We start from the raw sequence: 17,253 nt of genomic DNA, 5'->3' as shown, positions 1-17,253 counted from the left end.
TGCGCATTTTAAAAAAATACATTTTAAGACGTTTTACCGAACTTTTAAAACAGTCAAAATGTAGATTGTTGTATATTAAGGTGATAATTTCAAGTCTGGTAAAAAAATATTTATAAKTAACACCTCTACAGAGGTAGGACGATTTGGAATCGAAAATCGAGTGAGCACAAGATTATTTACAACCCCCACATAAAAACTAACCGCAAACAATTAGACCCAAATTTACAACCACACCCGCCGACAAGCTGATGACACAGATGTCTTGAATTTGTAAAAGAAAATTTTAGAGATTTTTAAAATTGCTTTACAATCAATACCTTTCGCSTAAATGAAAATTATAATTTCACTACAATTGCAAGTTAAATAAATGTTTTATAATTTATAATTCATAATTCTCATACATACAGACTACAGAATAATTATTCATTTCATTTCAAATAATCCATTTCAATAATTTTTGGTCTGTTTCTACTCTCAAAAAATGGAGTCGAAGTTGGAGAAATTTTACATGAGGGCACTACTTCCGGAAATAATTGATCCAAGAGCGTCCAGAAGTATGCCACTAAGGGAAATTCAATTGAATAAGATAATTAATAAYAAWTTTTACTAAATAAAAAATTATTTCCTTTGATTTTTATTTATGTGTTATTATTTATCACCAAGATGATATAACCTCCTTATAKGTAAACTAAATTGGCAATTATCTACGATAATATTAAAAGAATCCTAATAAAACATTAAAAAGTATAAAATTATATTTGCGAGCCCGACAAGAAAATCGTTTTAAAAAAAATTAAAATTTCAAAGTCAAAAACAAAAGTGGATTGCGGCGCTTTTTTGAACTTTTACAACTAGCGAAATATAGATTGTTGTTATCCAAGTCGATAACTTCAAGAGGTAATCCAAAATTAAATAATTCGCAATCTAAAATCGGGCAGCAATATTACAACAATGCTAATAAAAATTTGGGCGAATTTATACCTGAAAGCACCACAACAAAACCGTRTCAGCAAAGTTTCGAAATCATACAGATAACCAGCGTYCGGCAATTTGGGTGTTGTAAATTATGTTCTTCCACTAGATTGTCGTTTATGACTGCTACCCTTCCCAGCTTGACAGCTGAACCAGTGTTGTAAAATTCTGAAGGCCAAGTTTGCTCCGGACGGGCCTTAACGCGAATGCGATCAGGCCCCTATTAAATTTGCAATTTAAAAAAAAGAACGTCGTCGTATATATGAGGAAAAATAAACGTAATCATTGTAAACTTAGGAATTTTTTTTAACTGAAGGACATTCAAGAAAATAAATGACAATCGTATTCGAGTGTGATTGTAGAAAAAAAAACCCAATACAAATATCCGCATCGGCAGCTTCACTTCACTTCACTTTCGACAAACCTTTAGAGCAAAGCCAATATTTGCGATGCATTCTCGCCATTAACCATCCTTAGGCGTAGCTCAAGAAAGGGCAATTCTTCCGATACTCCATCTTCCGATAACTTTCGATTTCACCGTTGGTCGCGTTAGAAAAACTGCTGTTTGCAACCACTTAGTAATTTGTGATGTGTTTTCTCGCAGTTCAAGAGAGTCCACTTTGACATATTCAGATTAATCTTAACGCGGTTTAGACGGAGAGAACGGCCGTTTAGAATAATTTTCCTGTCATGAAGTGCAATTACGTTCGACGATATAATTAAAGATTTTCTCGCAGCGGCGTGTGGGACGGCCCGGAGTGCGGAATTTACAGTTTCACTTGTGCCGTAATGTTTATGTATGATTGTTGTTGCATGCAGTTGAGGATTTTTCTCGATGCAATTCAATTAACAAATCAAACCTACGCGAGATACCTTCGATCGGTCGAGGTTTATTCAATATTCGATGCATAAACAACGCACTGGTAACGGGATCTGTTGTGGATGCTGGACTGGTCATTGATCAAGAATAACAGTGCGAGCGCACGAGTACTCTTTCTTAGCCTGAAACGGGAAAATTTAACAAGATTTTTCTGTCAGAACATCGAAAAGACTATCCAAAAAAAAATGTTTACTTAGATGAACCACGATTTTGGAAAATTTTGCTTAATTTAGCAATTTGTCAAAGACTTGTTCATTATTATGTATTGTTTTACATCTTCATTGACTTTTGAATTTATTTTCATTTTTCTAATATTTCTGTTCTGTTTTATAACTTTAGGTTTCTTTTTTATATCCATTTTTGTGTTTTTATTCCCTCTTTTCTATTAAAAAAAATCCTTGAGCACCCAAATATGAGTATTCATAACATACAGTGAGCAACAAAATTATGGAATAATCTTATTAAAACTGAAAATATTTTGTTTTCGCAAAAGGTTCAAACAGGTCAATTTTCTTTTTAAAAAATACGTAATCTTCAACTTGATTTAAAATTTTGCATTTTATGGTTCTTAATCCTGGAATCTCTGTATTTTTTTTTGGTAATGTTCTTATAGTTATTGTCCCAGAGAGTGGCAGCACTATATCTACTACGAGATTTCTAAGATATAAAATTTGGTGAAACCACAATCCCAGGCATGCTTAAAATTTTCTGTCTCTTTCTACATCATTGATTCGTAAAGTACGTAACTCTTTACTCGACGGCGACGCATAGGTTTGTGGTCTTTCTCTAATGCATGCATAAAATGAAAAAGCGTTATAGTACAAGAGAGGGTTCTATGCATTCTTAAAAGAGCGACTCTCAAACTGTTCAATAAAGATACCTACAAAACTAAAACGGAAAAAATTGTCAATTACATAGGAGACAACGAATGGAATAGTTTTTTTTCAGAGCGAAAAATTTATTGCTTCGTTTTTTGTGAAATCTTTGTTTCATTTATGAACTGGTTTAAAATTTCTGGTAAGCTAGCAGAAAGTGATACTTCTTGTTTCCGATTCACGCCGTTTCAAAATAGTTGCATCTCACTTAATTGATGTGTTTGACAGAGATAACATTTAGGGGATGAAACGTTACTGTTTCTATTTCATTCATACTCTAGTGAGCGAGAGTAATAAGAAATATATATTTCTTCCCACCGCAATTTTACAACAGTATGAAAATCTTAGAAATGTGTTAGTTAACTTTTCGGATCGGTGGTAGTTTTCTGTTTACACCCTGCTCCAAAATTAGAGGCAGATCAGTTGTGAAAAGAGGACTTAGTTTGAACAGTTTTTCATATTTTACAACAAATTGTAAGCGTCTTAGTCTTGATCATATATTCCTAATTATTATTGTTCTTAAAAACTGAAAGCGACAATATTTTTTTTAAAAGTGCTATGAACATAATTATGTACAGAAAGATTTTTTTACTTCAATGTCTAATTAACATTATTTTCCTTAAAAAATTAATTAAAAAATCAAAGCTTACAAAACTATTTCTTTAAGTATATTGCTAATTAAAAAAAATCTGTCAATAAATAACCTAAAAAGTGGATACAATTTTATATGGGCCTGCGTCTAGCCTCAAAAATTGAACAACATCTTGAAGTGTTTTTTTTTATGATTTTAGTTTATTAGAAAGGAGATTTTGGAGTTGCAGATAAAACATGGTTTAATTTCCTAAAACATAATTCTAGTTTATTTCTTGTTCAACGCCCACCAACAAGCTATAAAATATAAAATAGTTTTAAACAACCTGCCAATTGATTATTTCATTAAACACAACTTCATCTAGTTTTATGCGTGCCCCAGGGCGTCATTCTCGGTCCTCATCTTTCGCCCACTTGTAGATTATCATTCCCGCACGCGATTATCTATTAAATCCCCATTTCTGGTAATAAATCACCATGTCGATAGTCGGGCAATTTGCGTCCCAAAGCACGTTCCAAACTCGCCTAATTGCGATTTATTAGTCGCGCTGGGAGACAGAGAATGCGTCCCAAATCCATGGTAAAAATGGTTAAATTGAATAATACTTGAATATGCAAGACGCCAACGCACAAACCCAGAATATCGTACACTGCATGCATATGCATGCCCACCAGTCTAACTGTTTATTACAGATACAATGCATGTCGACGAGTGGGCTCTCTGTATGAATTACTTTCGCTACTGCGGTCTTATGAATGAAAAATGTGCCAACGACCAACGTGACTCGCTTCAACTTCTTGTAAATAATAAAATTTGTCCAAATTGCAACACCAAAAAGTTCAACTTTTGACCATTTCCAAATCTGGATCGCCTTGGTTGTCCAAATCGGAGCAAAGTTCCGTTCCCTTGTGGGCGTCCATTGGCCCCGTTTTTGGTACTTCCCACAATCTGGATTTTTCGCACCATTTTTTCCCTCTTGTTTCGAGTAAAAGGTGGTCGCACGTTCGCCCTTTGGCAAAAGAAATAATCGCGTTGTGCGCTTTTTGTCCCGGCTTTATAACCGATCGGCCCGTATTTGGTAATACACGCGCTTTTATGGAAGATTACATATTTGTACCCTGTCTTTTGCGATTGTAAATAATAGGAAAAGCCGCAGAGCCGATATCGAGACGTATACGGAAATGATATTCTACAAGAAGGCACGATAGAAGATTTAATTTAAAGCTAATAAAGAACTTTCATAAGAATGCAGGATGGATTTGGAAATTCGAGACGCGTTTGATGTGGCGTTCAAAATAAACTAATGATGAGTTCTGCGATGGTACCGCTGGAGCTAAAAGGTAAATTATAGGAATTGGGACGTGTTGTACTCTGACCAATTCACTAGTGAACTAGTTTTCGGATTATTTTTGGTTGTTTTCAGGTAAAATCTTATGTAAAATAGTCTGTGGGACACGAACCGGTTACAATTTTTGATTTAGAGCCAATAAGAGTCCAGTTTCCAGACTTTCGTCCATCTTGAGTTGTAAGATCCGAAGGTAAATTTGATACAAAACTTTATGTAAAATTGCCACAAAAATCAACGGTTTTCGAAATATCTCGTTAAACTTTGGTCGTTTCCGCGTGTCCAAGTGTAAATTTGAAATTATGTATTTAACAAAATCGTCCGGAGAATATAAATCCGTCACTGAAGTTTATCATCTAAAACCATCAGTTTGACCAACTTTTGAGATTATTATTCGAATTTGCAAAATATTATGAAAAATACAAATTTTAACTTATTTTTTCCAAAAATTAACAGAACGTTATGTAAAATCATTGGGCTAATCAAAATCTGTCACTTTTGTTAATCTAGAACCGAAGTTTCCGAGTATAAAATTTGTCGTTTATTTCTGGTCATTTCCAGGTGAAACATTAATATATTTTGAAAAATGTGAATTTTACATCAAAAATAATTCGTCGAAACCATGCTTTTCATATAGAGCGATATTTCGCCCTTTCTAGTCGTTCTCAGGTGAAATCCGGGAGAAAACTTGAAATTATTTTTCCGAAAATTTATCAAATTTTAAGTAAAATCGTCCGATAAATATGTATCCAACACTGTTTATATCTAGAGAGAACGGTTTTCAAGTTTTCGGTAGTTCACCCAACTTTGATAGCTTCCGGGTGAAATCCGGGAGTTATTTTTAACTTATTTTCATAATTTGGGGAATCAAAACCTGTGACTAGTTTTCATGTAAAACCCACGGTTTCCGAGTTTGCAATATTTCACCTATTTCTGGTCATTTCCGTGTGAAATTGTGAAATTATTTTCCCAAAAATTTATAGAATCTTATGTAAAGAAGTTTTGTTAAAGCCAAATTCTTGTTTGCTGGTGTTTCGCCCTTCTTTGGGCGTTTTCGGATGAAATCCGAGGGTAAATCTTATGCAATACCGTCAGTTTCCGCGTTATCAAAAAATAATCAGAAAATTTAGAAACAAAATCCCCGTTTTAACGAGTTTCTCCCGCATCGTGCGCCTCGGTAGTACTTCCTTACCACATTTAACATGAAACAGTAGAAATAGAAACGACCTCCGGCTACGAGCCCGCAATTAGCCTTTTTTCTCCTCTGTCTATACCTTCACTGCATTTTTCTCCCCGACTCGGCTAAATTATCAGTGAGTGTATAAAACTTTAGTATCGAGATGAGTAAATTACACTTAACACCTTCACTTACGGTGCTGTATTTAATATTTGACAGGTGCATTCGCACGCGAACTTCCACATAAGCGTTAATTAATCAAATATAATAAGGAATCGGAAAAAGAATGTGTAGATGTGAAAACATGCAATTGTGCAATTAGTTGCTTGTTTATCGGTTTATTGCCGAGATATATTACCGGCTGCTGAAAATTCGCGTTTTCAGAATGATTTACAAAAGAGAAAACTAAAAAAGTTGACCCCAAAGAGCATCAATATTTATCCACAAGAAGTGTTATTTCCGCAAGTTCAGTTAAGTAAATAAAGCACATTACTGAAGTAGATTAAAACATCACGTAGAAGGATTTCTACCGTGTAAATCGGTTGTGTTTCATCAATTGTAAAGATGTTAATGTAGGTGTTAACTCTCCAACGGGTTTCTTTGTAACTATAATAACACTTAATGAAGCAGCTTTTCATGAATTAATTGAAAAAGTAAACAAAACCGAACCTAAGAAAGTGAAAACTGTCGTTTAGGCCTCACAACACATATTGTGGCCTTTATGGACGATAAAATCAAACTCAAAGATTAATTTTTTCGTTTCTTTCTCTTACTATTTTTTTCACTGACCAATGAATGTCAAATAAAGTTTAATTAAGATAAATTTTCAACCATTTGAAATTGTTTGCAACGATTTTTAATGTTTTTGAAGGCTTTTCGATGATGGATCAAGACAGAAAACTGACTGACTAGTAATTTAGCATCTTGTAGATTTTATTCATTCATATTTTTTACATTAATTTAGAGATAAATTTCGTTTGATTGGTTTCAAAGGCCGCAATTGTAAAGAAAGCTGTTAATTGCCTCTTTTTGCCTCTGATTATTAATTGATTGGTTCTACGTGTAACGAGCAGTGGAGATCAAACTCCGCCTCTAATTTTTTACCTTCTTTAATTGTTTCATCTGTTTTAATCATTTGAAAATCAGTAATTATCTTCACCCGAAGCTATCAGTGTCCCTCAATTAATTATATTAATTGCAGCAAACGCGAACTTGTAATTATTTAATAACAAACTGTAACGATTATTTAACTGCGTTTATAAATCGTAAATAAATGGAAATCGTTCCGTATAAAGACACGCAAATCTTTCCTCATATAATACAAGCAAACACCCCTAAGCCACAGAAACGGATCACGCCATAAATATGCATCTAGTTCTAATTGACATCCAATTAGATGAGTTCTGCAACCATTGAAGTTTTGTGGCTCCACGTGTGTCTGATGCGAGTTCATCAACATTCACGACTCGAACGCTGATCTCAGATTATAAACAGAGTCTCGTACCTGTCAAAATTGAGATTATTTAGGTCGAAGATGCAGTCTGCATATGTTTATAAAGTGAATAAGCACAGGAAGCCGAGCGAACAATGATTAATGCTTCCCTCAGGTAAACTCACTCCACTGCCCACATGTTAAATACTCCAATGACACCTATTTGTCAATTCGGTAAAGATGAGAACCACTTAGCAATTTTTTACAAGATTTTTTTGCCACCTGGTAATTGTGGGTTTTGAAGAGGCCCTCGAGGTGTTTCTTTGTTAACAGATGGAGATGATTAAAGTGTTTTCACTGTTTACTTTCAATGCGTGTGATGAAAAGAACTATCAAAAATGACTACTAAAGATTTTTTTACAAAAAAAATTAACAACAAAAAACTATGTATTAATATGTATTAAAAATGCGAAATAAAGTTCGGTTAAACAAAATAAAAAGTAGCAATTTTTTTTTTATTTCGCTTTTAGGAAAATCGAAAACAAACAGTTTACCAAAAATTATTTTCTTCATGGTATACATAGTCCAAATTTGTCTGACATTTGCGTAATTATAAAAACTATATTTTTGAAAATTTACTTCTGTTTAGACAACTAATCATTAAACGGCAGACACTCTTCAGTAGAAATTACAACGCCGGTTGCAATGAATTTTTTTTTTCATATCTTAAAAACTGAACACCTTGTTATAGTAGTTTGCTTCTCACACAGTTCTAAAAATTAAGTACCTAGTTTAACCAAAATTTCACAAAAAATCAAAAAACAGACTTTATATCCTAAAATCGGAGTGGATAATAAATTCATGAAAAAAACTTTGTGTCCATGTTTCTGGAAAATTCCACAAAAGTGTGTCTAAAAGATGCTATTTCTATGTAGGTCCTTGACCGTCCACAGCAATTTGAAAGATGTATTAATTATTTATTTCCAGTTTCTAAAATCACACAATTTTTGTCTTTTTACAAATGTAGCAATTATTAAATTCGGCTCATTATTACAGTTTTAATAATGTATAATAAAACCTATGATAAGAAATATTTTTTGTCAAATTTTGATTATCACTTAATTACTAAAAATTATATTAAAAATAATACTTCTAATAAAAAAGGAACAAAAGAATTTCTAAATTGAACTAATTTATAAAAAAATAAGAGTTGTATATTTTTCGTAGGACCCCAACAGAAAATAAGCTTTTCCACTCTAATTTCGGAAGTGGCCAATTACTTCCCAGGGAGGTAAAAGTTTTAAAGTTTTTTTCCTCCCACATCTGTTAAAATTACATTAAAAAGATATATAACCTCACAGGGAGGTAAAAATTTTACCTCGCCCATAGAATTAGAAAAACATGCTGCTAGATTTAATGGCGAATCTCAAGAAAAATGGTAATTTTTTAAGTTTTTTTTGCAGGATCGTAGGAAAAATTATGTGCGCCAGAACTCGCGCCCCAGAGAAAATTTTTAAGTAAGTTTAGATACCAGGAACATGAAAAAAATGTTTAAAAAATTCTATCTGTCAAAAAATTTTGACATTTATTTTTTGACATTTGACATTTTTTTATATGTATTTAATGATGCTAATGATCTTGTATATGTTTTTTACAATTATTTAGTAAAGGTACAAAAATTTTGCCAATAAAAGCCACAAATAACATTGAACAGAGTTACAATTTAGGATAAAGCTTCCTTGTTTCCTCTTTTAATAGCCTATAGCAAAAAAAATTGAAAAATTATTTTTGCAACAGAAATAAATAGAGTCAAAGTGCAAACTTTAAACCCTCATAACTTTGAAATTTTTATAGATAAAATTTTTTTAGCATTTTTTCCATGTTCCTGGTACCATACCTTATATGGCATTTTTCTCTGGGGCGCGAGTTCTGGCGCACCCTGTATACACGTTAAGTGTCTTTTCCTCCCTGGGTAGTTACTGCCCTCGACAAGTCTTGGGCAGGAAGAAAAAGATACACACTTTCCTCCCTTGTAATAAAAATAACTATTACATTAACTTAACTGTGTTTTTGAATAGTAATTGTAGTAATTTTTTCCATAAAAAAATAAAACCTTAAAATCATATTTATTTTGAAAATAGCTATTTTGAGTCATTCCGATTGGCAAATATTTCAGACGAAATCAAAACAGAAAAAAAAAGCAATCAATTTCTAAATTATATTATAGGAATATTTGAACAAAAATCACAAAAATTTTATAAATATTTTTAATATGCATTTATTTTATTATTATTTTAATTATTATTTATAAGCAATCGAATAAATATTGTTTGAGAAGGTTTGTTCCAATATGAGTAATTTTTTAGTCCAGCCTGGACATATGTCCCGAAAAGGTATGGCAACAAGCAATTTCTGATTAAACTGTTAATTTGCTGAATAAAATAAGAAATTACTATAAAGATGTAACGTTTTTCAAAATTCCCTTTTCCCCTTCGTGTGGAAGGATTCCACAAGAAACTTTTTTTTCGATTTAGAGTTTAATTTTGAAAAAAAAAAAGAAATAATTATTGCTTGTATTTTATTTATTTTTTATTTCAAACTTACCACTTATGATCGAGTCCTTATCATCCTCCTCATCGCTATCAATATGCGGTATAGACCCCGCAAACTCAAACATTGGACTAGTTTGCATGGCGGAATCCCTCTTGAGCACCGGACTCTCGGGCAGCCTACAAGAACACTGACAGGCACACGACATCACTTCCTCTTCCCGCCTATCCAGCGGCAAATACTGAAGACACTGCGGACACGGAAAAGTCAAATCATCCAGAGGCACCCTCTCGATGGCATGCTCCACCGACACTAACAAATTCTGCAAAAGCTCCGGCAACTCAGCACCGTCGTAATCATCATACGACATCAGTTCCAAATCGGCCACTGAACGCAGATTCGAGCACATTATGTCTTCGAGATTCCTGAGCGGATCTTTGAATTCGGCGATGGTGTGGCAGTGAATGTGCAAATTTTGGCGCCAGATGAGGGCCAATTCGAGGCCGGGAGCGCTTCGGCCCCTAATGCACAAGTAGCAGTCGCTGTTCCTGAGCACGGAGGGATCGAGAGGGCCCAGGTGGATCGCTACACCGGATGGACCGAGGCTCAGGGGCCATCCTAGAGGCGCGGAGCCGGCCAACGGGACTTTGCACTGGAAAAAATATTAATTGCGTTAATTAAGAAAGTGTCAAGCGGAGAATTTGGTCAACGACACACTTACATGAAAAATTTTTATTTCGGTTTGGAAGCGAATGCAGTGACAAGTGTATCATTGTTAATTACGACCGATTGTATGGAGAGTTGCCGAGAAGAACGCTCGTAAATCTTGCCCTCTATCGAGGCAAATTTATGTAATTTACACAGGAATCTAAAGAAGATTATGCGGGATAAATTTAACGATTAAGAGACGTTCAAGGGCTTAACGGTAAGCAGGGGTCGGCGTGGATTATCGCGGTCATTACACCAAGAAAACACTCAAAAGCAAAAGTTTCCATAAAACTATTCATTTTTTTGGGAAAAGAATAGTTTAACATTACCAAATTTTAAAAAATAACATTTTTATGTATATACTTGTTTCATAACTATTACTAAGGTAATCGAAGGTTTTGTAAGGTTAAATAACATAGATAGTATATTGCAACCGACATGAGAAATATTACCCCGAGACTCACGTGATCTCAAAATTAGATCGACACCTAAATGCAAAAAAATCAAGCCATTTTCGATTAAACTGTCCACTGACAATTTTTTAAGAGAAAAAAAAACAGTTACTGATTAAACATTATTAAAAATATAATTTTTATATACATATTTTTTATTTGTATTATAATTACAACAAAAATAGTCTAGAATTTAATGAGGTAGAAAATAAAAAGTTTATTATTGTACAACCGGAGTGGGAAATATTTATTTCATTATCATAAGAGCTCAAGACGAGAAGCACCGAGGTTTGTATGCTATTTTATTCAAATCAGAAGAAATCAAAGCAAAAAAGACAAATCTGATGTATAAAAGGGTTTAAGAGGATAAATTTAGTACCGCTATAGTTTTTGATCTAAAAAAATATTATTTTTGACCAGAAAATGACGAGAATACAAAATAATCATTGGAGAGAAGGAAGGAAATTAGATAAGGGTATCTGGTTGCACCACATCTAAAAAATGTTACAAAATTGACAATTTTGAACTTAAAATTGAAGGACGATTTAGAACTTGCCAAATTTCATAAATTTTGTCAAAATTTATTGGCAATCTATATATCCTCCACACAATAACTTTTTGAATCGACACAACTTTTTTGATTTTTTTGACACAATGCTCATTTTTGGTCATAACATTACAACTAATTGCTGTGTGTTTTCTACCAACAGCACTGGATTCTACCTTATACAAAATCCATAAAGTCAAAATTTTGTTATTTGAACAATTTTATTTTAAAAAATTTTGATTTGGTAATTTGAGTTTAAGAAAAAACAGATTTTGCAAGACCAAATACTTTTATTAAGTACATACAGGATGCGCCAGAACTCGCGCCCCAGAGAAAAATACCATCCATATAAGGTAAGATACCAGAAACATGGAAAACATTTTAAAACAATTTTATCTATAAAAATTTTGAAGTTATGAGGGTTTAAAGTTTGCACTCTGATTCTATTTCTGCTGGAAAAATTATTTTCCAAATTTTATTGCTATAAACCATTAAAAGAGGAAACAACGAAGTTGTATCCTAAATTGTAACTTTGTTCAATGTTATTTGTGGCTTTTATTGGCAAAATTTTTGTCCTTTTACTAAATAATAGTAAAAAAACATATACAAGATCATCAGTATCATTAAATAGATATAAAAAATATCAAATGTCAAAATTTTTTGACAGATAGAATTTTTTAAACATTTTTTTCATGTTCCTGGTATCTTACCTTACTTGAAAATTTTCTCTGGGGCGCGAGTTCTGGTGCACTCTGTATTTGTAATTTTATGACCTTCGCAATCAATATAATACAGTGAAGTTAATAGCACGTTTTGAAACATCTAAATACCGCTCAAATTAAGAAATTTGCAACATTGTTAATCACGCTTTTAACCAGTTTTAGAAAGTACAACAGTAATTTTCGTTAAATTGCCCTCTTCCTTGTCCTTATCCCTTCGCATTCCCCACCTGTCATAACATTTCTTGCGAATTCCAGATCGTCGATTAGATAGCAAGTCAAGTCGAGTCGCGGTTGTATGTCCACGTCCGAGAATTTGCATTATTCAATACAGATGTCGATGACAGATAGACCAGACTGTGGTACAGAGGCCATTCCACGCCACAAAGACTGACCCATCCGTTGCAACCGCCAGTAAATCTCTCAAACAAATACGACTCCAATGGAGAGTGCCTAGAACGTGGGCTTTGGATGCGCGATTTTTCTTCGATTTAATTTCAAGTGTTTGGTGGGTAATTTATGACGACATTATCTCACCTTTCTCGAGACCCACCACGTCGAGGGCCTCTTGGCGAAGGTCAGGGCCGGCGGGGAACAAAAGCCCAACAGCCCTGACATAGAGTTATTAATCTATGTTGGTGGACTATGTCCATCCATCAAAGCCATTTTTCCTCCATAGATCGGTGTTACCAGCTCAAAAAAATACAATAATTCACTGAATCAGAACTGAAAAAATTGACAGATTTACACCCATTTTCACCAAAGTGCAAGATAATGATTTAAATTTTTCCAATAGTGTCGAAGGTTTACAACTTTTACACAAATTTGACTTGACTTAACTCGGTATGGCAAATATTCGAGAAAAAACAAAATTTTCACTTAGACTATCCCGAGTGCACTGATTGTTTCCGGAAATTTTTTCAAGTGATTGTCAAAAACGTCATTAATTATACGTTTTTGAAAATCACGAGAAAAATTTTCCGGATTCAATCAATGCACGAGGGGTATTGGGGTGAAGATTGCATGACATCACGAATTCTAGTAAGTAAGTCTTAGTTTTTGATGTTTAAAATCAAATTTTACTAAATATTTTAGGTTAATTTTTGTGTCAAAAAAATTTCCACTTATTAATTTTAGCTAATGAGTCAAAAAATTTGAAAAAAATTTGTCTGAAAAGTGTACTGAAACACTCAAAATTTTTGAAATAAGTTACGAAATGAAAGCCTTTTACGCATGCGACGTGGCCAACACGTCAAGTGCCTAAACACTTCTTTTGCAAGGTATTTCATACATGATTGTTTCTATAATCACCAAAATTTTTTATAATAAATGAAAAATGGGACATTGTTAAGGAAATCTTGACGTTGTCAAATCGAAAAAATTGCAAAGTTGCGAAAAAATATCGAAAAATTTGTTCACATAATTTGGAAAAATGAGTAATTCCGATGTAATTTCTGATATCGAAAATGTAGCAGAAGGCGCTATGAATGCCCTTTATACCAGAGAGATCAAAATATGAAAATCTGTGTATCAAGCAACTTACAAATTTAAAATTTGGTGCAAGGAGAAAAAATTGCTTACCATCATGGAAAAGGTAGTTTTCACCTATTCGATTTAAAAGGCATAGCCTCGTGTTTGTCAATTTCTTCGACGTCTTCACGTGTTAATATAGCGCACAGAATCAAAATTGTCAAAATATCTCGGATTCTAATATTCATAATTGTACCTTTAATATTTATAATTATGTATTATAAATAAGGCGTTAATTTTGTGTTTTTATGGCATTATTATTTTTGGTTTCTTTTGAAATAAAAAAATACGTTACATGACATTTTTTTAAGGCACTCGTGCCTAAAATGACATTACTTTTAGGCACTCGAGCCTAAAAGTATGTCATTCCGAAACCATAACAACAATCTAAATATTAACATTATATGTCGATTGTAGAAAAAAGCAATTTCTGACCTAATTCATCGATTTTCAAACTAAACTGACTTCGAAACGAAACTTTTGTTCCCGAGCATGCATGTAACTTGGTTGTTGACTGGAGTATATTCAAGTAAACCCACAAATGGGCGTTTCAGTGATTAAATAATTAGCCTCGTTTAATGGCGAAACAACAAATTTCCTTCGAATTATGGTTTCCAGGTTAATAATAACCTTGCTCTACTTTATATATGCTAGAAAATGATTCTTGTGACATGAAAGTGCTCGCCATATTCGACCATTAATGACAAAAAATCACTTTCTTAACCCGTCAAAAGTTCCGAAGTGGTAGATGGTATTTTACCGGTTCTTGTACAATGCGGAAATGAATCTCATCACCAAGAGATTAACTTGTAAAATTTGGGAAGAATGCAGTGGCTCTAAAATCGGGGCCATCTGTGTTATTAAGTGTTAAAAATCAAATTCCTCAACCATAAATTAATTTAAGCCATAAATTAATAAGTGTCCACTAAAGTGTTTAAGCGTGAACCTTAACCTACGATTTTAAAACAGTTTGCACATGAGTTAGGAGGTCGCTGTCCGTACGAGTTTCACAATTGGGTTTAATTAAATCGATTTGAAGTTTAATTTGATTATCTAGAGTGTAGAATTGTAAATTATTTGGTAGGTTTATGTGGAGATGAAAACAACCGATGCATGAATAGGCAATAAGGCGAGTGTGTGGCCTTAATAAATTTTAACAACGAGTTTAGTGGTTTGAGGATAGTGTGGTGTTTGTGAGGTTGGATCGTAAATTGCGAAAAAATCATTGAAATACGGACTTCCTGTTTATGGTGATCTCAGACAGCAGATGGGTTAAAGAAATGTCAAAATTAAAGAGTGTTCTTGAAAAACATAATGCATCCTTCATAATCCTTCCGATGGGAAGATACCCTTATTTAATTGTCTCTCTACTTATTTATAATTAATTATTCTGTATTCTCGTCAATTTCTAAAAATTATGTTTAAAACAAAGTTACATTATTATTTTGTTACTTTCGCTTTCAAAAATTTTTACATCCAAAAACCGTTAGCTGTAATTTATTTCAATTTTTTGGTGTTTAGGCCTCCAAAATTTCTTAGACGCTTTCTTTTGCTGCCATTAATTAATATTTTTATCAAAATTAATCTACTAATTAATAAAAAAAAAAACGATTTTAAGAAAAATCCAAAAATCTCATTTAAAAAAATCTTTCAAAATTCTCCAAACTGATTCTGAAAACATGTTTATTTTCGTTTTTATAAAAAAAATGAAAAAATATTTTTATTGGTTTAATGATTAGATTTTTCAAAGAAAAATGTTTAACTCAAAACCAATTTTTAAGAAAATAAAATATATAATAAAATGCACTGACCTTATGACCGGTCAGAGTCGTAAATTTTCTATAACACTAATCCTTTGTGAATGTGAGAGTAACCTTGATTTGTTTTTAATTATTGCAATATGTGAACATAATATAGCTCTAAAAAGTAATAAAACGTTTATTTTACGTAAGTAATTAAAAAAAATATTTAACCATAAAAATGTAATGTTTATTTGTACATAAACAGGATGTCCTACACATACCTACCCTACCAGTGATCAAAAAAACAACTTTTCACAAATCTTATATTTTTAATTTAAATGACTGAACTGCTGGTGGTCAAGATATAAAGTTTTTATAAAGAAATTAAAAATTAAAAAATTTGGTGTTTTTGTTCCAATCATTCGCCTTCATTAGTATAACAGAAGGAGAAAGTTCCAGGTGGGCCACCCTGTGCAAAAAACCTTTTGTGGATTGGCACAATGCTGCCAGACACCAATTAGACTTTTTAGAACTCCTCTAATTGCTGAAAATTATGAAAAAATCTAGGCTTCCACTTAAATCGATAATTATCACAAAATTTGACACGACATCTTTTAGCCTACTTCAACGTTCAGTCGCGTGCCTAACACTTTCTTTTCCCTAAGGAACAACAATAGGAAGACCCAATTATTAAAAATAATTTTCAACTAATCGTTTGTCATCGGTTCATGCATTGTCCCCATTAAAAATCATTAGATTTAATAGATGATCTGTCAAAGGAACAACAATTGAAAAAGATGAACTTTCGCTAGTGTCATTAATCAATTTTTTGCCTATATTATTGTTACAGGTAACCCTCTGAGAGTAACCATCTGGTGAAGAGCTTCCCCTTGGAAATCTCGTGGTTAAGAGGGTTATGCCATATTGTCATGTAATCGGCTCATCTCAAGATAATTGTGTCTGTTAATGATCCATTATTCGAGAGGACAGATGGGCAAATTATAAATTTCCTGGAACATAATACGAGAGAATCAATATTTAAAGTTCCCTCGTTCACGGCACGTTATAGTCTTTTGTCTTTGAAGCTCTTCTTCGAAATTGTGTTATTATCTTCATTAAATTGTCAAAACACTGAAACCGAAGAAGCTTTACGGCAGGAAATTACCAATAAATATGCACTTCCGTAATGACTCAACAACCATCATTCATGTTTTAATATGACTTAATTATCATCCTGAGGGCATTATTGTTGCAATGCGACAATCCAATAACTAGACAAATATTAATCAAAAAAGTGAAAACAAAGCGATTCGCCCAGAGTGGATCCCGTCCCAGATTTGAGTGGATTTTTTAATCATAAGGTGAAATTTTTTGATCGTGAGTGCGATCGATATTGGTTTCAATCGTTTAGAAACGAGGCCGAATAGAGACTTGAGTAAAAAGTGGAAACAGATATAAAAATTTTAATTTCACAAAACTAGTTGTGATCCAGCAGCACCTTATCGTATCAGAAACTACACTTATAAATATTTTTATATTAAAATACTATAATTACTGTGAAGTTTATTTTTTTTTTATTTATTATTCGGGAAACTCTTGTTTTTTTAACCGCACTTTTGATAGAGTTTTCTACTTTAAAACCATTAACAAGTAAAAAATTAGACATTTTCTGAAAGGGTTCTAAAGAAACAAGGTACCAAAAACTTGAAAACCGCTTCTTCAACCATTATTC

The 17,253-nt window shown here is 32.9% G+C and overlaps 1 protein-coding gene across 6 annotated transcripts in view; it reads right to left on the bottom strand.

Moving 5' to 3' along the window:
- LOC123007598 overlaps positions 1-17,253 on the bottom strand; it is a 143,190-nt gene that overhangs the window by 39,619 nt on the left and 86,318 nt on the right. For all 6 annotated transcript variants that reach the window (XM_044402986.1, XM_044403015.1, XM_044403007.1 and 3 more), the window contains one exon: positions 9,878-10,475. In XM_044402986.1, coding sequence (XP_044258921.1) covers positions 9,878-10,475 — 598 coding nt within the window. The remainder of the gene's footprint in view (positions 1-9,877; positions 10,476-17,253) is intronic.

Source organism: Tribolium madens, unplaced genomic scaffold, assembly GCF_015345945.1.
Source record: "Tribolium madens isolate multiple individuals breed KSU strain unplaced genomic scaffold, Tmad_KSU_1.1 Scaffold_11;HRSCAF=98;Tcas5.2_LG3b, whole genome shotgun sequence".
In the NCBI taxonomy this organism is placed as follows: Eukaryota; Metazoa; Arthropoda; class Insecta; order Coleoptera; family Tenebrionidae; genus Tribolium; species Tribolium madens.
This window is presented reverse-complemented; position numbering and strand designations above follow the sequence as displayed.